The following is a 24,541-nucleotide window of genomic DNA, read 5'->3' on the forward strand; positions in this document are numbered from 1 at the left end:
ACCCCTGGTTGAAGCTAGAAGTATACTTTTTAACAAAAATTAATTCTTTAATTCATGTACAACGCAGTGGTACAAAGGTACAATTAGAATTTGTAAAATGACGTATTGCGTTAAATCAAATATGGCCGCGAATTTTTTATGTTCGAAGTACTGTATATAACTGCAACTAATTCTTCAATAATGCATCCTAGAAACAAATATTTCAATAATCCTGCAGACTTTGGAAAACTAGGAGAAAAATATTCTAAATTTCGCAAGTATTTAGTGCGAACATCGAGTGGATATACAATAAATTTCAAAGATCCAAAAGCTTTGCGTGAACTAACAGTTTGTCTTCTTCATCATGATTTTGGATTGACGGTTGAGTTGCCTCTTGATAGACTTATACCAACTATCACATTAAGATTGAACTATATTCATTGGATTGAAGATTTACTTCAAATGTTACCAAAGAATGATCAGACACAGATTACAGGAATTGACATTGGTAAGTTTAATATTGGTAGTACCTTATAACCAGGGAGCAGCGTGGTTTGCGTGGTAGTGCCTTCAAACAACTTCGCATCAAATGTGGTATATTTTAGGCAATTTTTATACCACATTTGATGCTAAAACATCACTTATATTAATTGTTTTATTCAAATGCTTATTGAAACATCATACCTTTAATCAGAATATGATGAGTCTTACAAATTTTTTGTAATTAAAATATATTATATTTCCATAAAAAAATAATTTCCTAATTAATCATAAATAGCTGTAGCTTACAATAAATTTTGTTAGTGCAATATCACATATGCTCATATAATCAGATGGTAGTCATCGCACAGGTTAGACGTCATCTGCGTCATCTAGTGTTTCAACTTTGTCAATGGCAGTATTAACTCCTTCACTTGTTAAGCGGGACCTGACATTGGGTTGACATTCAGTTGCATCATTGTGTTCTGTGGCAATATTTGAAACAATTGGATGTGTGACGTTGACTGTTGAAGAGACAAGTGTGCTTGTTGTGAAAAATCTCCTCCATATTTGTTTTGAAAAAACTACTGATATTATTAATAGGATGCTAACAGGCACAATAACGCATAGCCATATTGCCCAGGTTGGAAAGCCTTTGTTTGCTGACGAGTCTTCATTGAAGTCTAAAATAAATCACATTCGAGACATTTTAATTTTAAAATAGATAGATTTGTTTTATTGGAGTTTTAAATTAATTTCTGCAGCCTAAGGCTATCGTACATACCTTTGTGTGATATATGTTCACTGGTAGACTCTGTAAGTGTAGTTGGGTCAGTCAAGTTGGCTGTAAAATAACAATATTTACCTAATTTATACTGTTGATAGGATTTTCATTACGGAATCTCTTTGTCACATTCAGGGAATTTTTCTTTAAAATACAGAGTTATTTCTAATAGATTAATTTCTGCATCCTAAGGGTTATGGTACATACCTTCATATGATATATTTTTACTGGGAGTGGAAGATGCTGTAATAGTCTTAGTGTTGAGGTTAGCTGTAAAAGAACAAAATTTGCTTTATTTATACCGTTGATGGGATCTGTGGAGGTTTAATGTGAATATAAACAATCTGGTGTAGCAGATACCTAATTAGGTAACCAGTAAAAGGAACACTGAGGCATGTTGGTTTTACTGGTATATGGTGGAGTTGACAGTTATGTATGTATATTTATAGTTATGGTAAAGAGCAGAGAACCAAACGCAGTGGCTATAGAGCTTGTTAAAAGGGGAGAGGGGGGGTCAAAATATTCGCAAACAATTAGATTATGAAAGTTTTGGTGAATAAGTCTGCCACGCTGAAGCCTCACTTGGATTAATGCCAGGTCAAAACGTCAATACATTATGACGTCAAACGTGGAAAGACTTATTAAATCGGACTTTGACCATTTTACCTCATGAAAAAATTGCTTTGCTAATCAAAAATTTGTGCTTTCTGATAATCACGAAAAACATTTTACAATTTTTGTTCTTTTTCGTATTTACGTAAATGCGAATGAACATTTGAACGAATAAACGAGGGAATAAATATATACCTTTACTCAAGTTCATTATATCTCTTAAATTACCTTAGCGGCCGTCTATACTGTGTGGTAAATTACACTTCGTAAATAAATGACATAAACGTTTATCAACTCACCACATTTTAGACAACTGAGATAAGCATCTGTGTACAAAGATTTGAGATTTCCACAACCCAGTTTAGTTTTAGGGCAAGGTATGCATGGAGGTAAATCAGACGAATACGTCGGAAATTCCTCACTACTACAGACAACACGAGCTTGAATACGGTGATTCAATAAAAGAACTGCAAAAAAGCACCACGTAACTCGCCTTGACATTACGCAAACTTAATTAAAACTAAACCTCGCTCTAACGAAGCTCTTCCTTGTTTGAAGAACAAGCGCTAATGGAAAATGACGAATGAAAACGTGTTTTCCGTTCGATCATTAAGCCATTAGGGGAAGCCCCCAAAGGGGAAACCCCCATGACCTTGACCCCTTTCTTCATTGAACAATTTAACAGAGTCGATTCACAGAGAATTCCGAATGAAATAACTTAAGCACGCAAAAATATGTTATTTAAAACCAGACGGAGGTTGAAACTGTTTTTTTTTTACTTGTTTTAAAGTCGTCTTTAGACTGAATATCGGTTTAGTTTGGCATATATCAATGCTAGTGATCAGGTTTCTAGCCAGAGGCAGAATTTTATAGGTGTGTGACATTGCATCAGATTGCTGATTGCTAGGGGTGTACTCTTTCAAGCTCGTACCCAGGTTTGTCCCTCCTGGGAAAGAGGCTGGTACTCTTCAAGGCGGGCAAAGCTGCCTTGCGGGCGTGACTTCGTGACCTTCGTTTTTTTTTAAAAATTCCTGAATTCTTATTTGAATCGTCAAGTCACACTGGTTTTTGACAAAACGGTCTGTAAATAGCGTGAATAGTTTTATTTTTAGCGTGTTGACGGAATCATCCGTCCAAAAAATCTCCGGAATGAAAATCTCCTGAATCTTCCTTATCTATGACAGACAGGTACGTTATCTCCTGGATAAATTGTTGATGAAGTTGCTGAATATGCTGAATATCACTGATGTACAGATGCTGAATATCACTGATGTACAGATTTCAACTTTATAATAATTAAGAAAAAGTATACAAAATTATGCAGAGAAATTATATTACTATTTATCTGCTTCCACAAAAACGAGTGTTCAAGCATGTCGTCTGGTAAAGCTATGTTTAGTTGAATTAAGGCCAGCTTCCACTTGCACGTACTGTTCGTGCGCCAGATTTGGCGCATGATCAGGGATTCGAAACTGGTCGCTAATGCCGGCCGTCGCGGTTCATTTTTTGTACGTATGAGTGATTGTGTGTAGAACTCTAGAACTGCAGTCAACTTTCAAATTATTACTCTGACTCTACGTGTTTCAGTAATTCCTCTTGATCGCTGATATCTTCCGTTTTTCCTAAAGATTGAGGACATTCACCTAGGGTATTGTTGTCTCCTGAAGTGCCTGCTGCAGCTGGCTGTACCTCTATCTGTCCTGGAGGTGCTTCGCCTCTTTCCATTTCATCAATATTAGCTGTAAATAAAATTACATGGCTAGTAAGCTGTAGCCTGTAGTCGCAGAATATCACTAAAAACCATATGAGTATATGTATGTCTTTTTGATAATAACCATATGAGTATATGAGTATCCCCTTGTAATAACCTTATGAGTATATGTATATCCTTTTGATAATAACCATATGAGTATATGAGTATCCCCTTGTAATAACCTTATGAGTATATGTATGTCCTTTTAATAATAACCATATGAGTATATGAGTATCCCCTTGTAATAACCTTATGAGTATATGTATAACCCTGTTGTAATAACTTTATGAGTATATGTATATCCTTGTGATAATAACCATATGCGTATCCCCTGGATAAAAACAATAAAATAATAACCTGCACGTCGAGATTGGCGTCGAGCTCTATACAGCTTTATTAAAAGCAATATGAAGACAACTCCAACGACTGCGGGTACCGCAATTTCAACAAATTCTAAGGTGTCAAACGAGGAACCTGGAGATCTTGTTTGTAGAAAACCTACAAAAGAATCTTAGTTGAATTTCTTTACTATAACAACTTTCCGTAATGACTACAGTCATGTCAATATTGAACCACAATCAACAGATGTATTGCAGTAATCTAACGCTCCCGACAACAAAGGCCTTTAGGTCAAAATGTCATCAACTGTTTTGTCTGTGTGTTTATGCTCAGACACGCAGGTTTTACATGATTTGAACTTTTACATTGTTTTACATGGTTTTACATTGTTTTACATGGTTTTTAAACATCCGGATTTGAACCATTGATAATAAATGTCAAACTTTTCATCTATTGCTTTACGGAATTGGTGAATCCCAAAGCGAAACGAAAAACGTTGTTTTGTCCCATGCTGACTCAGAAATTAGAAATTCAAATTTCAGAATTTGAGGTAAAATACGGAATTTTGTAAACCCCCTTTCGTGAACTTCCTCTTTTGTCTAAGTATATGATCACTTTTTCTGGATAACCGGGTTTCAACTGGTTCTGGTAGTCACAACCACAGAGGGGAATACCGCGACTGACTCATTGCAAGTTGATATCAGTTCCTTTATAGACGGAAGATTATTTATAGCCAAATATTGATGAAAAATCACAAATAGTAAGAAAGGCAATATACTGATTTAACTTGTTATCTGGACTGATTTAAGCTTTGTATATCATAGCAAGTTGTTAGCAAACATTCTAAAGTGTTACAATAAACAGCGTTATTAAGGGGAAACCCTTGCTTGATCCCGTGGTCTTAAAGCTCAAGTCAGCAAAATTTTCTTGCGCACAATCTTTTAATAAACCCAGAAGTAAAAATTGAATTTCATCTGATGTCAAATCAGGACTGCAGGTCAAATATAAATCCTTTGAAGCTAATGAAACATGTACTGATTGTAACAGTTTCAATAACTGTTTTGTATTACGTAATTTAACTGTTTTATATAATTACGTAATTAATTATCGTTTTGGTGTAAGTCTGTCTGTGTCTGGATTGATTTTGTGTATGATATATTTTTCAAAGCTTTTTATTATTTATGTAATTTCCCTCTCTTTATTGCACCTACCGCAATCCCTTAGGCAGTTTTCATAGGCTATATCCATAAATCGTTTGAATGAATCACAACCAACTTTCGAGTTTGGGCAGGCAATGCAGGGAGGGTCGCCGTCTCCCGTTGGAAATTCATTCTTTCCACAACTCTGCGACATGATGTCTTGATGTGGCTTTCTTGATCCTCAGTCGGTCAACTTTCTTGATCCTCAGTTGGTCAACTTTGTTGATCCTCAGTCGGTCAACAATTTGTGCAACTTCACCTTTTATTTGCACCTTCACATGATCACATCTCGAATGAATGCAACAGTCAGCCAAAATATGGGTGGATAACCACCTGACACGTGGTATACGTCATCGGGAGATCACGTTTCATTACGTCACCAGGCTAAAATTGGCCTGATACGGGTAGGGTTAGTACAGGCTGCTTACTTAATTGTTGTGCGTATTTTAGGCACTGGTTCGTCCTGTGTTTATCCTCTTCTTGGAGCGAAGATTAATAATTGGAAATTCTGCGCTACGGAAGTTGATGAAATATCGTATCGTTTTGCAATCGAGAATGTGAAAAAAAATCATTTTGAGGAAACTATACGAGGTATTATTCTGTAAGTGGGATTGAGAATCTAACTGGTTGAACTGGTCATGACAAACAAGGTCATGACAAACAAGATGAACTGGTTAAACTGGTTGAAAAACCCAGTTTAGCGGGTTCAACTACTAGCAAAGTTTCTGTGTTTTTTCTCACACTATTCCCTCATGTTTCTAGTACATCTGGCGACACCAGACGTAATCTTGGTGGACTTGTTGAAGGAGGGCGAGCAGTATGATTTTACTATGTGCAATCCACCATTCTTCGCCGATAAGTCGGAAACAGTTGGGAGCTCGAGAACTGGCGATCGTCCCCGACCGAGCTCTGTGTGTACAGGTTCAGAGTCTGAGACGGTGACTTCGGGAGGAGAGGTGGCGTTTGTTGGAAGAATGATTGAAGACAGTTTAAGACTGGGGTCTAGAGTTAAGTAAGTGGGAACCATTTAATGAGTTTTACCTCAAAACACGGGGACTCTGAGGGAGACTTTTTACTAGCAAAGAACTTGACCACTCATTGAAGAGACAGAGGGATTTCCCTAGCCAAGCACATGATCATGGCCAAGTTCATTCAGGGAGGAACGTACTCAGTTTCGCTGACCTTGTCCTTCTTGCATTTTACATAGATGGTTTACGTCAATGTTAGGGAAAAAATCAAGTTTAGCTTCCGTTTTAACAAAGCTAAGACAAAATAAAGTAAGTGAACTAAACTAATTTATAATGGATAGCTCTATCAGTTTTAAACTGTTCTTATTCATCTCTTATTGATCCAGTGTTACTACAGGAGGAAACCTAAACCAAACTAACTTTATTTATCCGTTCTAAACTTCCTCGATGTCATGTAAGGTTATTTTTAGATTCAACAGGAGGTTTCACTTTGATATGTTTAGATTTCCAATATTATCACCACAGAGTTCTGTCAAGGCAAGACAATGAGATGGGGAGTTGCATGGACCTTTTTATCGGATGTTCCGACGCAGGATACGCCAAAAAAAAGACGTAAAAATAAACCACTGGAGTTTACATTTTCTTCGACGTCAGTTTGTTCAAAAGAGGCACTTTCTGGGATAATGAATATCAATCAATACATCAATAAAATTTCGAAAAGATTTAAAGAAATGCTTAACAATCTTCAGGTCAGAATAAGTTTGTATTTAGTCAGATTAGATTAATGCGATCATATAAAATCTTGATTAAAACAAATATATCGTTAGAGTTTCAAACAAGACTGTGTACCAAGACTGTGGATCTGAGCAATTTCTCTCCTAACTTATATAGGTACAGGTTTTGTCTGAAAGTTCATCAGATGAAAAAAAGATGAAGTTATCGAGACTTCACTGTTGTGCTACCCATAATACCTGGGCCAACCAGAGACGTAAACGACGTGAAGCGGCTGGGAAACTGAAAACTAGTAAACAACTTTCAACCAAAGGAACTTCAGAAGATGAGCAATCAAAAAATCCACCAAGAACGTCAGAGATTAGCCTTGAAGAATTAGTTACATCAGATCAAGATACAGTTTCCAAAGTTTCAACTGGAAATAAACGAAGACACTCGTCTTCTCCTGATATTACAAAACGCAAGTTCTTAAAATCAGACGATACGGAAGAGAGTAAACAAGTGTTGATTGAGTTCGCCTTGTCTCTTGGAACTAAATGCAATGATCTTGTGGAAGATAATGTTTTACCTGAAATGTTTTTACAAATGGAATGGATTGACGGGCAAGATCGGAATTGCATGTACCAGTTGTTTCAGTATTTTAAAAATCGTTTTAGCTCCTAAGACTTTTCAGAAAAGAGAGATTAGTCAGGTGAATTTTGACGTGAACTACAGGATTTTTAAAACACCCTTCCCTCTTATACTTGAACGAAATCACGAGACACGTAGACACACGTTTGTCCCCGAAGACATCACGCGTGGGTTCACGAGATACCCACGCGGCCACGCCCAAAATTGTACACCATTAATAAACGAAGTCAAGTGATATTTTTCATATGATTTTGCTTTAAAAACTAATTTCTTGTCATTTTTTCCACTTGAGAACGATTAAAAGCGTGACATCGAGTTTAGCATATTGTGCATTAGGATACTATTTATGAAAATTGTTGTTTATTCGTCGTTTAATTTGGATATTTTGCAATGAGTGAGAAAGTATCCGTCGCGGAACAGAATGCTGCCAAAGAATTCATCATTTCGTTTGTGGAGAAGTGTGGTGGTATAGTTTATGAAAGTGTTGAAAGTTTACCGAAACAGTCAACTTCACTGCATTGTTCAAAGGATGAAATCGAAGGGGAATGTCTGTACATCGCTTTGGAGTATCTACGAAACAGGTAATTAACGAAAGTGAAAGGCAGATCTGTGTGAAATAATTAAGCAAATGTCGTTAGTTTGGTGTATTTTTAATTACAAATTATGACTTTTATGTGCATTTATTATACTGCTTTTCGCATACACATGAGGTTCATGAACCGGATATTCTATAGTTTATTTATTATACCTATTTTCTAAGCGAAACTCGTTCATTTTAGCCCTTAGCAACCTGAAACTTAAAAAGTTGCTGAGTTGTGTAATATTTGTCACATTCCTTAGAATGAGTTAACAACAACAACATATTGCTAACCCATTTGTAGGCATGTGAGATTATCTGTTGTAAAACAGAATAAAATGTTAAAGTTTGTGGGCAAAAGAAGCAAATAACAGGCTTGAGGTGGAAATATGTTTAAAAGGTCTCAAAATTTGACTTAAATTGCAGCAAGACTATACTGATTTCTTTTGTTGTCTTGTTTGACAGTGGTGCTCCAGAAATAGTGGCAACAACAGCTGCACACCAGACTATTGTGAAACTACTAAAACAAGATCTTCAGTCATTCGAGGAAGAGATCTCTGTATTTGATAAAAAAACTGATTCGGACGAAGAAGATGAATCAAAAATCCCGAGAAAAAATATAAAAGGTTAGTTAATTCTCATGTTTATAGACGATAAGCATTCTATGAACCATACTTGTACTCCAGGCAAGTTTCTTTTACATGCAATTATAGTAAAATCTTTTAAATTTGCTTAGCTGTGAACTGTGGTAAATTGGCAATTGCAACTATCAATGCAGTTCATGATGTTTGTAAGATGTGGAAAGAGAGTATGCCAACACTGTATAAATCTAGAAATACATACGAGGTTTACAGTCATTCAACACAAAATACAAGAAGGAGAATGGAGGATAGACATATGGTTATCACTGAATTCAACAATCTTTTTGGTTTAAATGAGGTATAGTTTTTGAAGATCTATTCTGTTAGCCTTGGAGATCCTGTGCAAATTTAGCTTCAACACAACCTTTATTTCTAGGAGTTTCCTAGCCAGGCTTATTTTGCTGTGTTTGATGGTCATGGGGGTGTTGATTGTGCAAATTACACAGTTGCTCATTTTCATAACAACATTGCAAAGCAAGATGAGTTTACTACTGATCTGGATGAGGCTTTGTCCAAAGCCTTCCTTTCCACAGACAAACATTTCACAGAGAAAGCAAAAAATGAGGTAATGTTGTAATGAATAATAGGAGAAGCAATTTAGTCATGAATGTATATGCAGAAGTAACACCATAATAAAACAATTAATGTTGCCCTGCAGAACTACTAGATAAGGAACTTTTAATGTTGTCTATCAATTAATTTGTCATACTCTTTCAAATACGTTTTAGAACTTACGTGCTGGAACAACAGGTGTTGTAGCAATGTTGAAGGGTAACACACTAAACATAGGATGGTTGGGGGATTCTCAAATATCACTGTGCAAGCAAGGACAAGCAGTTGAATTGATGCAGCCGCATAAACCAAACAGAAAGGTAACAATTTGCCATGTTTCCCTCTAAAATCCTTAATTATGTAATTCTTAATTTTATAATTCCTAATTTTATAATTCTTAATTGTATAATTCATAATTTTATAATTCTTAATTGTATAATTCTTAATTGTATAATTCTTAATTGTATAATTCTTAATTGTATAATTCATAATTTTTGATTATATAATTTGTAATTCCTAATTGCATTATCTAATATGGCTATAAATATATCTGTTCAGGATGAACGAAAACGTATTGAAGATCTGGGTGGGTGTGTCATATGGATAGGAGATTGGCGTGTGAATGGAAATATTGCTGTATCAAGATCTATCGGAGATAAAGATCACAAACCATATGTTTCAGCTGATCCTGATACACGAGAATTTGATCTTGAAGGTAGCTCATGGCTTCAGTACCTAGCATACATCAGTATATCATCCTGTTTGTGCTGAATGATCCTCCTTCATTTAGGTGATGAGGAATACCTTATTTTGGGCTGTGATGGATTGTGGGATACAATCGCAGCTCCTGAGGTCATCAAAATGGTGCAAGATCATTTATCCAGTGGTGGCAGTCGTTCTTCTGTTGCTAAATTTCTTGTGGATCGCGCAATTGAACATGGCTCAACAGATAATGTTAGTGTAATAGTTGTATTCTTAGATTGTCATAGAACTGTCGGTGAAGAAGCCCCAAAGACCGCAGCAGCTGAGAGTGCTAGCGAAGGAACTGGGGAAAAGAAATCTGTGGAAACTCCTGGAGGCACAGAACAGGGGCATGGTGAAGAGAAAATGATAGAAAATTAGGTATCCTGCATTAAAATGTACATATATAAGATCTGCTCTGTGATAGACACAAGAGATCTTTCAGCCTTGATGTTATTCTAAGAAACATTTGTCATAATACGATTTGTTACAGATATGATCTGCCCTTGTGGCAATACAGACCATCTTCAGTAATCAAAACCAAAATTGAAAATAGATATTGATCTGTGCAGTGGATTTCAAGAGAGCATGAGGCTAACTGCAGGTGCATGATTCCTTTTCAATTTTGCTGTTGATTACCGGAGATGTTTGGAATGAGACTGGGAAAGGACACAATTTTGTAGTTTTGCATGGTGATGAAACAATATAAATATTTTTCTTAAACACACCATGTAAATAGTAAGTAATCTATGTGGTATATCCATTGACATTTGTTTTTAAAACATAGTTTCACTGAAATCTTTGGCTGCATATAAACTGGGAAAACTGATTGATAAGTGAGCTTGTGGTGTAGAATTGGAGGGGTCAGGTGTGGACTGTGGTGAAGTAAGGTGAAGGTATGAAGTGAGGTAAGGTGAAGTGAGGTGAGGTCAGGTGTAGTGAAGTAAGGTAGTTTGTGAAGTCAGGTCAGGTGTGTTGTGAAGTGAGGTGAGGTCAGGTGTGGTGAAGTAAGGTGAGTTTTGTGATGTTTATAGGTGAGGCTAACTCGGCTAACTGAGATAAGGTGAAATGAGGTGGAAGTACCACAGTGAAGGTTTGGGTTGTTTATATCAACTGGTTCACCAAGTGAGCAAAATGCAAGCGCATAACTTGCAACATTCAACAACATTCCTGCATTAAAATGTACATATATAGGTTCACGATGGTGGTGGAGCTCACTGAGCAAGACTAATAATATCTTTACCCTCGAACTTCACCATCGATGACACCCCAGTCACCACCCCCCCCCCTAGGGTCAAATTATGGTCTTTAAATACTCGCTCTAGTCCATGCGCGGTCAGTTCAAAATGGCGGATCACTTGAAGTAGTTGTTAGTTTCTCTATCACGTAATAAAACTCTGCAGGGTCTCGGCTTTGGCAAAATATTTTGAATCATGGATAAGAAGGAAGGCGTTAAGGTATTCTTTCTTTTTTTTACAAGGTGGACATCTAAAGTAGGTAAAATTTTGGAGAGGTTAGGCTTGAAAACCCAAAAAAGTTAGCCGAAGTATTGTTTATATATAAATAAGAGTTGTTTTTTCCACTTTAATTGTCAAACTCTAGTTTTAACAGTAAGTTAGTATAACCCATTTTAAGATCTATAATCCAGTATATCTTTTAATAATGTATAATATACAATTACGTTAAAGAGCAGAGAAGAATGGCTAGATTTTTCATCGTAATATTAAGCAGTTTAAGCTCAGACTATCACTAATATGTGTAATAAAAAGTACTATCAATATTTTCTCTGATAACATCATGTTTGACCACAATATATAGCAAAAGTAAAGTAAGATAATGCATTACGATCACATTTTATTAATATTCAAACAATTTAAATTGTCAGGTCCTCAGCGAAGTATTTCGATGCTTTCGCTGTTTCATTTGTATGGAGAAATTACAAGATGCTCGCATGTGCCCACATTGCTCTAAACTTTGTTGCTCGGCATGTATTCAGGTACTGTTTTATAATAGAAATCTAATAAAAAAGAGTCAACCAGAATCTTTACACTCACTCTTGGAGTGACAGGGTATGGATTGCAAGGGTCATTGATTCTTGATTATCCCCCCAAATTTCATTTATATCCTCTTATCCTTCTTCTCATAACAGAGGGGAATAACTGCCCCCTGATAGACGTAGTAAAAAAAACAACAACATTACTTCATCTTGGGTTGAAATATATATTTTTGTGCTTCAGAGATGGATGGCTGAAAGGTCAACTTGTCCACATTGTAGGTAGGTTAAAGTTCTAGGCTTTGTTTTATGATGGTATAAGATAAAAGGTAGATACAATAAATTACAATATAATTGGTTTATTATATTTGGATTTATTTCAACGAAAATTTTCACATAATTTCCACGGAAAACACTTGGTTATTTCAAACTTCGTCATATTTATTAGAGGAACACTACAGTTGTCAGAGATGGTTCATTGTCGTTGGGTGGAAGATATTACTCAGGTGCTGTTATCCAAGTTGTCACTGTATTGACAATAGTTTCGATATGTAATAATAGTATTGACAGAGTCATTTTCCAACAGAGGCTGACATCGCTTCAACAGCAAGCTCAGGCAAGACCAGCTGTTAAACAGGAGAAAGATTGGTAAAGATTGAACAAATAAAACAAATGAATAGTTGATTGAAATCAAACTAACTTGCAGCACCAATTTTATTTTTTAGGTGTAAAGAGCACAATGAAAAACTAAGTGTTTTCTGTTGCACTTGCAAGATTTGTATTTGTCATCAGTGTGCATTATGGGCAGGCCAGGTGAGTTGCATGACAGAACTCCTTGGAAATCATCACAAAATTACTCAGGGTGGAATACTTGAAATTTAATTGAAAAAATTTACAATTGAAATGGTATTATTCTGTAGCATTCTGGGCATAGTTTTAAACAGCTGGATGAAGTCTATGATCAACATGTTTCACTGGTCACTGATGAGGTAAAGACAGTAATTATTGTATTGGTAGCTCAGTCTGTTGATTCAAATCCATCTTAGCTTATTATGCCAAAATCAATAGCCAATCTAAGGAGGATGTTATTACAAATATTGTTGCCCATTAGGTGGCATCGTTAAGGCGACGACTCATGGAACTAATCAGCCTTGTTCAAGAAGTTGTAAGTTCACTTAATGATCATTTTTAATCAACTTTGTTGAAATACTGCAAAGCTTTTGGTCTGTTAACATGGACCTTCATTGCACTGTTTACTGAATGTTTAAATACTTTACAATAGGAAAGAAATGTTGAGAGTCTGAGGGAAGGCAAAGAAGAGGTACGAAATTGCTGCGAAATGAAAATTGTTCAAGAAAGAAAAGTTTTTAAAGTCTTTGTCATGTTTTAATTGACAGCGTGTTCGTGAAATTCACAATGCTGTTGAACTCATGATTGCAAGATTGGACTCACAGTTGAAGAGCAAACTGCTTGTTCTCATGGGTATATTTTATTTACAACATTCAACATTTTTGGATGTGAAGTCACATTTCTTGCATTTCTCCATTTAGACTAAAAAGTCTCTTATTTAACTTCAGGTCAAAAGAATTCTTTGATCCACGAAACAGAATTATTGGAGTCTCACCTACAAGAAGTTGAAGATCAGGTCAGATTAGACAATATTCTACATGTTGACTCACCATGCATGGACTTACATAATTTAGAAATTACACAATTTAGTGATTGCATGATACATATTTTTTATTCATATAGCTTCATTCCTGCTCTAAAAGCGAACTGATAACAAACACTGGTGATCTTCTTGTTAAATTCAATGAGGTTTGCTGTTATAACTTTCTATGTTTCCTGTTGCTTTTATATACTTAAGATTTCCTTGATAATTGTGGGACATTGTATATTTTAACTGTAGATCCATAAGAAACCAATTGGTTCATTTGTCAGTCCACCTATTCCAGCAGATTTCACAAGTGAAATTGTGCCACTCTTTGAAACAAGTACATTCTGTATCACAAACTTTAGGTAAAACCTTTAAAAAAAATTGGAGCATTAGGTTATGTTTGTAGTGAGTTGCACTTCAAGAAGTTCTAATAAAATATTTTCATTGTTAGACTGTTACAAGGCTGGAGCCTGTTTGGAAATAAATATGAAATATAAATTTGTTTTCTAGTTCTGTGAGGAGAAAAGCAGATCCTGTCTACAGCGACTGTTTGGAGGTGAATGGTTTGTGTTGGAGACTTAAAGTGTATCCTGTAAGTTTACCATTCTTGAAATCGGTATTTTATGTGAAACAAACAGAAAACAAGTCAGAAACTTATCTCGTTCTCATCGTAACCATACAATGAATTATCATATCATATCATACCAGTACATTGATTTATTTCTGATGGTGTTGAAAATACTTCAAAATGGTTTAAAATATCCTTTTTAGGATGGCAATGGTGTTGTGCGAGGAAACTATCTTTCTATATTTCTGGAGTTGTATGAAGGACTTCCAGATCCAGCGAAGTAAGTCATGATGCATAATTATCAGGCCTGTCTTAATATTATTGAGATATGACATCAGGTTAATACTGAGGAACGGTGATTCATTTTTTAGATATGAATATCGTATTGAACTAGTCCACCATTCGTCTCCTAATTCAAGCAAGAATATCATACGAGAGTTTGGTAAGAGAACGTGTAATATGCGAGTTAGCTTAACTGTGGGACTATTGACCAGTCAACTGATTGTATAAGACTTGTTTAAACTTCTCTGTATCAGTCGAAGAAGAGTTATAGGATATAAGGAGAACTGAGGTTGATATAGATGGATGTTGGTGGATAATGTTGTGAAAGGAGAGTCCCCATTTTAGTTGAAAACTCTCATGTTGATGTGAGTGAAGCTCGTGGGTACACAGGGGGATAATATTTTTGATTCTTTAAATTGCAGCATCAGAGTTTGAGGTGGGCGAGTGCTGGGGTTACAACAGGTTCTTCCGTCTTGATCTTCTGGTTAGTATAAAAACTGTTCTCTACGATTGCTCAGGCATGAGCTCGCCTAAGGAAATATCACGTATTCGAACCGTCTTTACCTAGTAGCTCAGTTAGAAGAGCATTTGACAATCCTAACTCGCGTGTTTTTCTTATATTAAAGTACTTTACATGACCTTTAGGCGGATGAAGGTTACCTCAATATGACCAACGACACTCTGATACTGAGATTTCACGTCAGAGCGCCAACATACTTTCAAAACAGCCAGGAGCAGAAATGGTATGAATGTTTTCAACAGAGCCTTAGCTGGTTTCAATTTTCACACCCAAACTCATATCTACAGACACGATGTTGATGGTCCCTGATCATTGAGATCCCAAAACTGCTCGATAAAGAGATCATTGAGATTTACTTTTACTTTTCAAACTGTATTTTCTAGGTATATACAGAAAGAAGCTGCTATAAAGAAACAACATCTTCAACAGATCGAAAGATTAAAAGAGGTGGTTTTATCACTTATATGTCCTATGATATTTTTGTCTATGATAGTTTGTCGTAAAAGAATAACACAAGATCTTCATTTGCCAATATTGTTTGTTTATCTTTGATCTTACAGCGTCTGATGGAAGAACTAGCAAAGAATAATACAAATCCATCACCTGCTCCTGGATTGCTGGGTACATTTCACTTTTTAATACATGTCAAAAGTGTGTTACATCGCCCTGGCATTTCTCCAAGGTGTGGCCAGGTATTGACTGTATTTTCTGAATTTTAGATTATAGTCATGGCTCGTTATTGGAACAGACATTTGAAGAGCCTGAAGCTGAGCCTACACCAAGCAAAATATTTCCATCGAAAGTAACCGCCTCTGGAAGACCTAAAACAACACAGTCGATTGCTATTGATGTTGAAAGTGCCACTGGTGAGTGTTTAAGAAATATTCGTCCGTGAGGCGTGGGACCTTGGTTACAGCGGGTACGAGGAACGTCATGTAGATGAAACTCTAGAGAGAGAGTAGTGATCTATGTCTTTAACGAGGTCTACGTGGCTTTCAGGTCAAATCTCTCAGACAAACGAGGGAGGTGAAGAAGAGTGTAGCGATCACTCCAGTGACGATAGTGAGGACAGCGAGGAAGATGAAGGGCCACTACTTGATCACACGAATGATGAGACTTTAGAGGAATCTGGTTTATTAGGAGACTCTGAACTTGCAGATGATAGCGAGGTACGTAATCAACGATAACTTGTTTTATTATTTATTGAAAATGAGTCAAGAGTTTTGATTGGCCAGCAGCTGTTGGCGAAATCGTCATATCCGCTCGGCAGCTGCCCAAATTTGGACAGTGACGTCACTTCGTCGGATATGAAAAAAATTATTGCACGTTTGACGTCACTTCGTCAGATATGAAAAAAATTGCACGGTATGACGTCACATATGTCTCCTTGTCTACAACGCAAGCGTTTAGTCTAAGCCCAAAATTTTTGCAAATAAATAATAAAACAATTATTGAATTCGGTTCTCGCAGGATATGAGGAATTATCAAGGCCTCGTTTAATATTGAATGATTTCTATGAAGATGACTATCCTCAGGTGGTGGAAACGTCATTCATCACACCGCCAACAACAACAGTCCTTCTCAGAGCTACACAAACATAGAGGATCAACATCTTTAATTATTTCTTTTTGCCTGAAATCCGCTGTCTTTATGTCGTCGAGTTTACAGAGGCGTGAACGAGTTTGTTTTTGTTCAGGTTCCTGAAGAAGATTGGGTGAATGAACAAGAAGAATGTGGAGCAAAAGATGAGAAGGAATCTGATGAAACAAAGAAAAAGGTTGAAAGAAATACGCCAAGTGGACCATCTGATGGATCACAAGTAATTTCATCAAATGAACAAAGTTATGGCGAGCACTGGCTGCGGACATTCTCAAAACCTGAAGCTCTAAGGTTATTTTATTAAATATAACAGCGCTGTTTAGATCTGACTCCCACTCCCGCTACCTTTGAGTCCCTTCCTGATGGTAATTCTAACGTTTCCGCAATCTGGGCTCTGGTAACTAACATACTTGTCTGTGTTCTTCCTATCAGTTTACGATGGGTCAGAGAGGCGACCGTTGAGAATCCCTGGGGTTGGACAAAGCCTGAGGCAGCAGATTTTCAGCTAAATCACATCGCTCTGGGAGCAACACCTCCGCCTCGTCTTCGGAATATCCCGGAATATGACGTCGATGCCGTGTTAAGTGCTGGGGAACTCGTGATTGACGAGGAAGAGCGTGCGTTGTTGGATAATTTAGGACTGGAAACCTGTGACTCGTCGAAACACACGAAGAAAAGTGCAGCGCAAAAAATGTCGCGTCAAAAGCGTGAGGAAAAGGAGGACCCGTTAACGAAACCTCTAAGCCCTGATGGTATGACTTTTGATACTTCTTTGACAGGGACGGTTTAACTGCGATATCGTTGCTCAACTGTAGTCTTTCATTCAACACAACGCTCTCTAAATCCAGTCAATCAACGATCAGTTGTTTCATGCGTGAATTCTATTTCTTCAGATCCATTTCTTCCATTCCTTCCTCCAAACATTCCAAGAAACAGCCGCTGGGCAAAAATCATGCGAAATAAGTGGGAGAGAGAGTTGAGAAAACGGCAAGTGCAACTATCAGAGCTTGCAGGAGGAAACCACTCAGGCTCGCAAGGTAAGCCAAGTGCATACGAGATGATTGCTAGATTTGACTTTAGCCTCACTCTCATTAGAAAGAGATTCCCCCTGTTTGATTCTAAGATCAGGGCCGTAGCAAGAAAGAAAGAGGGGAGGTAGTTAGAATGGAAGAAAAAAGGGGGGAGGGTGTCAAGTGGTGTAAGTTTTCACTCTATTGAGAATACAATAATGTTTGTCCTAAAATATCGTGACAACATTTTCAGGTCCTCGAAGATACGGAGTGTCCAAAAGCAGCGATGCAAGCAGCCCTACTAGCAGCGTTCAACCAACAAGCTCACCCACATCACTAAGTCGCTCTGGCTTTCCTTCTAGTCCTGATAGTCAGCCAACGAGTTCTTCTGTTGCTCAGACCAGCAGCAGTGAGACTGTGATGATGTCTGAGGCATTGCAAAATGCACAAGATAATCCTGACGTATACCAAGCCAAACCATTTCAATTGAAGAAACTAGTTGAGAATACGAGTTTGAGCGATACTCCTTCTTCTGCTTCGAGCAAAACTCGAGGAAAATCATCCAGTAAAAGACGATCTCATAAGACAAAGAATTTAACAAATAGAACTATTGATGACTTTTATGTCTCCAGGTAAGTGATGTGAGAGGTGTACAACAAAAATGGATTATGCAATCATCAAGTCTAATATTTTATACCCAACAGTTCTTCAGTTGATTCAAACACACAAGAGGAAACGTGTGCTGACAGCCTTGAACGGGAAGGTGGGTATTGTTAGTCAACCTGATAGAATCTTTGAAGAATAACAGCGATCAGTTATGGTGTTAAGTTATGTTAAAAACACCAAGAAATGGAGCCATTGATTGGAGAGATTGAGATGTGAAGAATGTTCATCCGTTTTCCTTCAGGTCTACAGCGGACATCGAAAGTTCTCGAGGAAATGAAAAGAACTCAGAATTATTCATTGAAGAACAAACTGAACGATAAAGAAGGTTGTATATGTCCAAGTATGAACTCGGCTTTGAGGTGCAGCAACAAAGCCTTGGGTCCACGATGCATCACCTTGGACAGAGACTACGCTAAAGCATTTGGAGATGATGACAGTGGTTGGTGAACTAAACTACCTTTATCTAGAAGCTTACAAATACGATGAACCTACAACGTCCATTGTGCAAACCTTCTTGTGTTCATTTTTTCTTGACAGATGCCCGTCGTAAGACGAAGTTCCAAAAACATCTGAGTCTCAGATGCCCAGACACAAGCGAGAGTGAGGATGATGAAGATCCACCGCAACACAACATCGCAACATCATCAAACACAACATCAAGACCAACACCGCCGCTACGAGAGTTCTTACAAAACCTTTCTGCCATGAGAATACAAGTTGAAAACCATCCTTTGGATGCAAGTAATACAGGTATTAATTACAATCTTTCCTCAAATCAGGTTAATAAGGAGCTAATGTAGTATTTTCTTCTTGAAAATTCAGAGATGACTCATCGTCTTAACGAGGAGAATGGAGCTAGTCCACAAAATGATGGGTGAGTAATTTTACTTTGACTTTAACAAACAGCATCCCATCTACTGGGATAATCCAACTATTCTCATTTCAGCCTCAAAACGAATATTACACTATTACAGACATTCATTTTCTTCTTCTGTCCCAGATCACAAGAAAATAACAACTCCGCAAGTGTGATCTGAGGAGAATTGATCATGTAGGTCATACTACAGAGGTGTGAATGATAAAACCATAGACTACCACTATTATAACTTAATATATTTCTGAAATAATTCTAAAAAGGTAGAAAAAAGTTTTTTGTTAAGAGTTGATGTAAATTTGTAAGTGCATGTAAATATTTTCTTCCCAATAGAATATGAAAATATTTAATATTGTATTATTTATATTATTGTATCAGGTGAGTTGTCAGGAAAGTTTGTTTCAATAAATTTGTCCATATCTGATATTTGCCATGATATAGGATAACTTTCGTTCGTTTCTCTGTCAAATGTCAGCCAATCAACGAAACTTTCAAACGTCCAGACATGATAGCATTGTTGAAGTTCATTAGAGCCAGAAATTACCTCGTTTGTTCCACTTGAACAGATGGAAAATCTAAAATAAGGTGAAAAAGATTGAATCAAGGTCTTTCTGTTATATTTTCTGAATACCTTTCTTATGTGAATGAAGTAGCAGACAGGTCTAGGTGAAGGAAGTGAAGAGAATTCACTAACACAAACCTTTCAAGGGTTTTAAATTTAACATTAATCTGAAAAGTTACTCCAAGTTTAGCTGCGTCTGCTCCAATATCTTTTGAGTCATCCCAAGGAGAATTACTCTCTATAAACGAAGATGTAATTTTTAATTGTGGCTCTTCGAATAAAATACAATTTTTTAAAGGTAGGAATGTGAATGACCTTCCATAACAGTTTGAAGTTTTGTTTTACTTCCAACAATTTCTTGGCCACAAACTCTTAGGATATGCTTATCTGAAGGATCTGCCTTTCCAAATATGGATTTAACACCTTCAAAGAATTTGTTAGTAAGTAAGAAATGAATCGATATATATATATCATAGTTGTTACTGTGGGCTTGAGTCATTCGATTCAATTTTTTACCTGTAATGTCAATTACTTTTGTTTCCTCCAATTCCTGGAAAAAATAGGCAGATATAATGAGGGCCCATCACAGAAAAAGTGGATGCTCAAGCAGACACCAAAATGATGAAAGTGAAAATAGAAAAGGAGGAAGATAGTTCTGCATTTTGAAAGGAGACTTTCTAATCAAACTTGCTTCCCTCGCACATACAAGGTTTAACTTTTGTTTGTTTTCTGACAAGGTAAAAAAAGCATTCTTGTAACACTGGCTGAGACGTGTGCCTGAAGAATGCAGAATGTTTTAAAATTAGCACAAATAAAACGAAAGAAAGTTAGAAAGATATAAATATTAGTTTTCTATTAGTCTTCACCCATCATTTCTTGAAGTCTTGTTACATCTTTGGTTGAGATTGCATTTGAAACAGCACCAACAGCAAGCTAAAATGAGCATATATATAAATAATTGGTAATCTATTTAACCATTGGCAAATTACATCTGAGAATGGATCTGTATACCTGTGTTCCTTTTAAGAATTCTTGCTTATTGAATGGTGCACTATAAAAACATTTTTAAATAAGATGTCCATCAGAATACAACTGCCTCGCATTTGATGAACAAGAAGAATAATCACATTTCTAACAGCCTGAGCAACTTGACCAGTTATCAATCGACAATCATATAACCATATAACTACCAGAGAACTCCACCAGAGTGCATTGATTGACGATTGTTAACCTTTATGCCAACCATAAATATCTGAGAGGCCTGTCAATGTTTGACTGAAACCAACAAAACATTTCAAACAACTTACTTGACATTATTAAGGATTTTATTCATAATGAAAAAGCCCAACAATTTGTGGAGAAATGGTGAGGGTTTCGTGTCATCTAAATAAAAGTATAAACATTCATGCAACTGCTGCAAGATCCTCCATAATTATGACTTCTCTATAGTCTAATTTCATACCATGCAAGTTTTGTATCCACGGAAATGGAAATATGCGATCATTTTTCTATGAATAAATGCCAATTTTGAATATGAAAAGTTAACATATTTTATAGGAAAGTACTTCTGATAACAGCCCACATATTCTCCAAATAGTATACTACTCAGCATTCGTGGACACCACGCGCCACGTCTTCATTCCTCTTCCAGGGTGTCTGATTATCTTTACAAGAACAGTTTACGAGAAAAACTTCCTTATACTTGCTCGAAATATGAAATCGAGAATATTGTCTAACGCAGATAACATTACAGCAAGTAATTTTCTCAAAATCTTCCTTCAAACTTATGATGTTTTTGTTTGTTCCCGCGTGTTTTAAAGTGGTCCTTCGTGTCAGCCACGAAGAGAGGTCTCAGAGATACAGAAATACTAATACGCAAAATGAGTCGCCGACGTTATGTTGTGGTCGATTTCTTTAAATAAATTCACTAATGGGTGAACTTAGAGCAGATTTTCTTGGGAAGACACTACTTCCTCTCTCTTTTCTCTTTCTTACGCGGTGTCTAACAGCAGGAATTGCGCTAAATCGAAGTAATTCTGAGCATGGTTTTCCGACATCAAAAGTGCTTCCTGCACAGCTGACGGAACCAAAAACACAAGATAAACCTCGTCCTACGGTAAAATCTCTTCTAGTTATGTGCTATTTATTTTAAGGATGTAAAACCAAGAATCCATATTTTTTATTTTAGTATTTCTAGGGGGAAACTGCTGCCTAAAATGTAGGGATGGGTTTTTAAAATTATTTGCTATATAAATAATTGGATACAATAATATATTTGCTTGTGTGTTGCGGTTTGTCAGTGATACAGCAAAACTAATTTAAAATTTGGAAAAGCAGTTTAATATGCTAGTGCAGTAAAGAAACATAGTCTAGTATTGAGAATAATCCAATGTTTTTCAAACAGGAAAATTGAGGGTTTTTTTAGCAAGCAGAAGACGGCAGCTTGTTTGCAAGTCACATTAATATTTAAGACACAAAATACGAAATTTAAATGTGGCTAACGCGTGTGTAATTTGGTCAAAACTTCGTGAAATATGAACTATTGTTGCAGCTAGTGTTTTGTATTGACATGATGTCAATCCTGAGAATTTTATGTGCGAACACAGCTAAAATTTGCTGTTAAAATTGACATGTATCCTGGCTAAAGTGATAATGATTGTTCATCACCTTGTGGGGATGAACCCAGGGAACCAATTTCCTGAATATTACACTCATATTGGCTCGGTTATATAACAGTTGTTATAAAGTGATTTTGACATTTTAGATTTCCTCTTATCCAACCAGACATATCAATAAAACTTGGAACTGTACTGACATTCATTTGAAGAATCAAAAGGTAGGACATTAGGCCACAACAGTGTGTACTTGTGATATTGAGTAGCAGCCTAATTTCTCTGTTTGTTTTATTTTAGAAGCATTATGCCAACACAAGTGTCTATGTATATTACACTGATAATGATGTAAGCATTTTAAAATAATAGTTCTTTGCAACAAGTGTAGAATAACTTGCTTTGAATTTTCTTAACTAAGAATATTGCATAACTCAATTTATGTGTCCAATTCCTTTAGCCATATGTTTGCCATTTAAATCCTTTGCATTGTAAAAGGCCAACCCAACTGCGTAATGAGTAAGTTCTTATGTTGATGGTTCAGTTTTGCACTTGTATATTTCATTAAATTGATGTTTGCATCATTCAGGAATAAGAAAATTTTGATTCAATTACCAAAATATGGTGATTATAGTTACCTTCCAATATCCCAGTGGATTCATTTACTACAGGTAAGTATTTTCACTAAAATATTGCTTGCAGAACACTGGGTTGAAAGCTCAATTCCTTGTTCACTGTATGTCATCATGTGAAAGCATTTCTTTCAATTTATTTTTCCAGCATGGAGCTGTGGTCTTTCTGTATCATCCATGCACAAGCAAGGAAAATATTGACAAACTGCGTAGCATTGCAAGAAAATGTATGTGGAAGCACATTGTCACACCATATGAGCATCTGAATATCAGCCAGGTTGGTATACCAGGTACCATCAAGATTTTCAAATATATTCAGGATCATATTTATTCTGTTTATTCTATCACTTGACTTCAGCCAATTGCAATGGTTGCCTGGGCATCATTCTATGCGGATTCAAAGGTGAATGAGACAGCAAGTGAAACTTGGATAAAGAATAATGCAATGAGAGCTCCTGCTAGTCACATGATACTTAATGGAGGATACATTTTTAATTTGCTACATCCAGCAAAATATGTATCAGATCCCCTGGACAGCAAACTATGTCCAAAAACGCGTAGCCAGGTAAATTAATTATTTTTATCATGATGTTAAAGAAATGCTAATTTTTCTAACAACGCGATCTTAAACACTCCCCCAAATAATTCCTAAACTCATTTGAATCTTTATTTTAATCCAAAAATTACTCTGACGGAACCGATTCTAATTGATAATTAATTAATATAATTAGAGCACTAATGAGGACGATATGGACATTCTAAATGAACATTATAACTCTGTGTATGACAATGGTCGGTCATCGAAGAAGCTGAAAAAACATTTAATACAAAAAATCAAACATGGTTTGCGGCCGGAGAAACGATCAATCAACCCGAACAACGCCGCGTGGGCAGTTGCGTCCCTTCTCTTTCTCTGCCTCGTTCTTGTGTTTGTCTTGGTGTATACCAAACCGTGGAACGAACGAGATTATTACTTGAAAGAGAAAATGGCGTCAAGAAACAATAATACTGGCTTCAGTTTGATTAAGAATCATTTCAACAGAGGAAATAGATCTTGGCGACAGCTGGCAGAACAACAGAGAAACGCCTCTGTTTCACGGAGGTTACTGGGACCGATACATGAGGAAGATGAGGACTTCATGGATCTTTGATGGATATCTTGGAGTATATCTAGTATCGAGAGGTATCTTGGGATAATTTTTTTGGATAGATGTAAGATAGTATTTAAATTATTCTCGGGCGAATTTTATGAAATCGTTTTTCGTCAAGGTGACTCAAGCACTGCATATCGAACTCCGTAATCTAAAGTCGTTTTGCTGTAAAAAAAATTTAAAATTTTCTAGAGATTATATCTGTGACCTAAAGAGTTAAAAACGTTTTTGGCAAAACGCTATATTGATCATTATCTCACAACTTGCAAAAATTGATTTCCTCTTTAATCTAACTTGGAACCCTCGTACTCTAAGACTCTGTTTATCCAGAGAGCGGCTGACTCAGATTTTCATCTCATTTCAATCATCTATAAATGTTGAATTTTGTAACTATTTATAATTCCAGAGCAATTAAGATTATATAAAATAAA

General features: G+C 36.4%; 7 protein-coding genes across 7 annotated transcripts; 4 read left to right on the plus strand and 3 right to left on the minus strand.

Annotated features, from left to right (window-relative positions):
- Nucleotides 1-131: 131 nt before the first annotated feature.
- On the plus strand, nucleotides 132-7,544 carry LOC114538261 (RNA N6-adenosine-methyltransferase mettl16-like). The gene is made up of 6 exons (XM_028559414.1): nucleotides 132-487; nucleotides 5,597-5,737; nucleotides 5,909-6,158; nucleotides 6,354-6,423; nucleotides 6,618-6,863; nucleotides 7,006-7,544. Exons 1-6 carry the CDS (start codon nucleotides 139-141, stop codon nucleotides 7,507-7,509), a joined length of 1,560 nt encoding a protein of 519 aa, XP_028415215.1. The 5' UTR covers nucleotides 132-138; the 3' UTR covers nucleotides 7,510-7,544.
- On the minus strand, nucleotides 654-2,371 carry LOC114538263. The gene is made up of 4 exons (XM_028559417.1): nucleotides 2,155-2,371; nucleotides 1,451-1,513; nucleotides 1,244-1,303; nucleotides 654-1,142 (listed from the first exon to the last, which is right to left on the minus strand). Exons 1-4 carry the CDS (start codon nucleotides 2,354-2,356, stop codon nucleotides 832-834), a joined length of 636 nt encoding a protein of 211 aa, XP_028415218.1. The 5' UTR covers nucleotides 2,357-2,371; the 3' UTR covers nucleotides 654-831.
- Nucleotides 3,129-5,444, minus strand: LOC114538264. The gene is made up of 3 exons (XM_028559418.1): nucleotides 5,159-5,444; nucleotides 3,966-4,106; nucleotides 3,129-3,594 (listed from the first exon to the last, which is right to left on the minus strand). The coding sequence occupies exons 1-3, from the start codon at nucleotides 5,298-5,300 to the stop codon at nucleotides 3,419-3,421; spliced, it is 459 nt and encodes a 152-aa protein (XP_028415219.1). The 5' UTR covers nucleotides 5,301-5,444; the 3' UTR covers nucleotides 3,129-3,418.
- A 146-nt stretch (nucleotides 7,545-7,690) lies between the features above and the next one.
- Nucleotides 7,691-10,773, plus strand: LOC114538262 (protein phosphatase 1F-like). Its single transcript, XM_028559416.1, has 7 exons — nucleotides 7,691-8,057; nucleotides 8,519-8,679; nucleotides 8,790-8,992; nucleotides 9,071-9,259; nucleotides 9,423-9,566; nucleotides 9,805-9,961; nucleotides 10,037-10,773. Exons 1-7 carry the CDS (start codon nucleotides 7,867-7,869, stop codon nucleotides 10,366-10,368), a joined length of 1,377 nt encoding a protein of 458 aa, XP_028415217.1. The 5' UTR covers nucleotides 7,691-7,866; the 3' UTR covers nucleotides 10,369-10,773.
- Nucleotides 10,774-11,327: 554 nt separating this feature from the next.
- Nucleotides 11,328-19,374, plus strand: LOC114538286 (E3 ubiquitin-protein ligase TRIM37-like). The gene is made up of 31 exons (XM_028559441.1): nucleotides 11,328-11,444; nucleotides 11,873-11,983; nucleotides 12,225-12,262; nucleotides 12,429-12,486; nucleotides 12,567-12,628; nucleotides 12,706-12,793; nucleotides 12,901-12,969; nucleotides 13,092-13,145; nucleotides 13,263-13,301; nucleotides 13,378-13,462; nucleotides 13,558-13,625; nucleotides 13,733-13,798; nucleotides 13,890-13,999; nucleotides 14,148-14,229; nucleotides 14,409-14,485; nucleotides 14,577-14,647; nucleotides 14,910-14,971; nucleotides 15,133-15,230; nucleotides 15,391-15,454; nucleotides 15,568-15,628; nucleotides 15,727-15,873; nucleotides 16,007-16,176; nucleotides 16,704-16,897; nucleotides 17,039-17,358; nucleotides 17,500-17,643; nucleotides 17,870-18,248; nucleotides 18,321-18,379; nucleotides 18,524-18,721; nucleotides 18,820-19,032; nucleotides 19,105-19,156; nucleotides 19,283-19,374. Exons 1-31 carry the CDS (start codon nucleotides 11,421-11,423, stop codon nucleotides 19,317-19,319), a joined length of 3,300 nt encoding a protein of 1,099 aa, XP_028415242.1. The 5' UTR covers nucleotides 11,328-11,420; the 3' UTR covers nucleotides 19,320-19,374.
- A 128-nt stretch (nucleotides 19,375-19,502) lies between these two features.
- Nucleotides 19,503-21,214, minus strand: LOC114538287. Its single transcript, XM_028559442.1, has 9 exons — nucleotides 21,181-21,214; nucleotides 21,026-21,101; nucleotides 20,730-20,769; nucleotides 20,585-20,651; nucleotides 20,425-20,495; nucleotides 20,235-20,268; nucleotides 20,034-20,141; nucleotides 19,857-19,956; nucleotides 19,503-19,731 (listed from the first exon to the last, which is right to left on the minus strand). Exons 2-9 carry the CDS (start codon nucleotides 21,049-21,051, stop codon nucleotides 19,518-19,520), a joined length of 660 nt encoding a protein of 219 aa, XP_028415243.1. The 5' UTR covers nucleotides 21,052-21,101; nucleotides 21,181-21,214; the 3' UTR covers nucleotides 19,503-19,517.
- A 339-nt stretch (nucleotides 21,215-21,553) lies between these two features.
- On the plus strand, nucleotides 21,554-24,541 carry LOC114538259. The gene is made up of 8 exons (XM_028559411.1): nucleotides 21,554-21,834; nucleotides 22,483-22,554; nucleotides 22,631-22,678; nucleotides 22,788-22,846; nucleotides 22,917-22,998; nucleotides 23,108-23,236; nucleotides 23,318-23,524; nucleotides 23,691-24,541. Exons 1-8 carry the CDS (start codon nucleotides 21,649-21,651, stop codon nucleotides 24,108-24,110), a joined length of 1,203 nt encoding a protein of 400 aa, XP_028415212.1. The 5' UTR covers nucleotides 21,554-21,648; the 3' UTR covers nucleotides 24,111-24,541.

The sequence above is a fragment of the Dendronephthya gigantea genome, unplaced genomic scaffold (genome assembly GCF_004324835.1).
Source record: "Dendronephthya gigantea isolate DGI-Jeju-01 unplaced genomic scaffold, DenGig_1.0 000178F, whole genome shotgun sequence".
Lineage (NCBI taxonomy): Eukaryota > Metazoa > Cnidaria > Anthozoa > Malacalcyonacea > Nephtheidae > Dendronephthya > Dendronephthya gigantea.

Bases quoted from the DNA above. Each gene is read 5' to 3' on its own strand.
- LOC114538287 (XM_028559442.1), bottom strand. From the start codon at position 21,051: ATGAATAAAATCCTTAATAATGTCAA. The intron at 20,142-20,234 runs GTAAAAAATTGA...AATTCTTTGAAG, and splicing joins AAAAGTAATTGACATTACAG to GTGTTAAATCCATATTTGGA. The intron at 19,732-19,856 runs GTTTGTGTTAGT...ACCTTATTTTAG, and splicing joins AAATTTAAAACCCTTGAAAG to ATTTTCCATCTGTTCAAGTG.
- LOC114538259 (XM_028559411.1), top strand. From the start codon at position 21,649: ATGGGTGAACTTAGAGCAGATTTTCTTGGGAAGACACTACTTCCTCTC. The intron at 22,555-22,630 runs GTAGGACATTAG...GTTTTATTTTAG, and splicing joins TTCATTTGAAGAATCAAAAG to AAGCATTATGCCAACACAAG. The intron at 22,999-23,107 runs GTAAGTATTTTC...TTATTTTTCCAG, and splicing joins AGTGGATTCATTTACTACAG to CATGGAGCTGTGGTCTTTCT.
- LOC114538261 (XM_028559414.1), top strand. From the start codon at position 139: ATGTTCGAAGTACTGTATATAACTGCAACTAATTCTTCAATAATGCAT. The intron at 488-5,596 runs GTAAGTTTAATA...TGCGTATTTTAG, and splicing joins GATTACAGGAATTGACATTG to GCACTGGTTCGTCCTGTGTT. The intron at 6,159-6,353 runs GTAAGTGGGAAC...CATTTTACATAG, and splicing joins AGACTGGGGTCTAGAGTTAA to ATGGTTTACGTCAATGTTAG.
- LOC114538286 (XM_028559441.1), top strand. From the start codon at position 11,421: ATGGATAAGAAGGAAGGCGTTAAG. The intron at 12,263-12,428 runs GTAGGTTAAAGT...CATATTTATTAG, and splicing joins TCAACTTGTCCACATTGTAG to AGGAACACTACAGTTGTCAG. The intron at 13,463-13,557 runs GTATATTTTATT...ATTTAACTTCAG, and splicing joins CAAACTGCTTGTTCTCATGG to GTCAAAAGAATTCTTTGATC.
- LOC114538263 (XM_028559417.1), bottom strand. From the start codon at position 2,356: ATGTCAAGGCGAGTTACGTGGTGCTTTTTTGCAGTTCTTTTATTGAAT. The intron at 1,514-2,154 runs GTGAGTTGATAA...GTTCTTTTACAG, and splicing joins TCTCAGTTGTCTAAAATGTG to CTAACCTCAACACTAAGACT. The intron at 1,304-1,450 runs GTATGTACCATA...GTTATTTTACAG, and splicing joins TAAAAATATATCATATGAAG to CCAACTTGACTGACCCAACT.
- LOC114538262 (XM_028559416.1), top strand. From the start codon at position 7,867: ATGAGTGAGAAAGTATCCGTCGCGGAACAGAATGCTGCCAAAGAATTC. The intron at 8,993-9,070 runs GTATAGTTTTTG...CTTTATTTCTAG, and splicing joins ATCTTTTTGGTTTAAATGAG to GAGTTTCCTAGCCAGGCTTA. The intron at 9,567-9,804 runs GTAACAATTTGC...ATATCTGTTCAG, and splicing joins CGCATAAACCAAACAGAAAG to GATGAACGAAAACGTATTGA.
- LOC114538264 (XM_028559418.1), bottom strand. From the start codon at position 5,300: ATGTCGCAGAGTTGTGGAAAGAATGAATTTCCAACGGGAGACGGCGAC. The intron at 4,107-5,158 runs GTAGGTGCAATA...ATTCTTTTGTAG, and splicing joins AAACTGCCTAAGGGATTGCG to GTTTTCTACAAACAAGATCT. The intron at 3,595-3,965 runs GTTATTATTTTA...TTTTATTTACAG, and splicing joins ACGCCAATCTCGACGTGCAG to CTAATATTGATGAAATGGAA.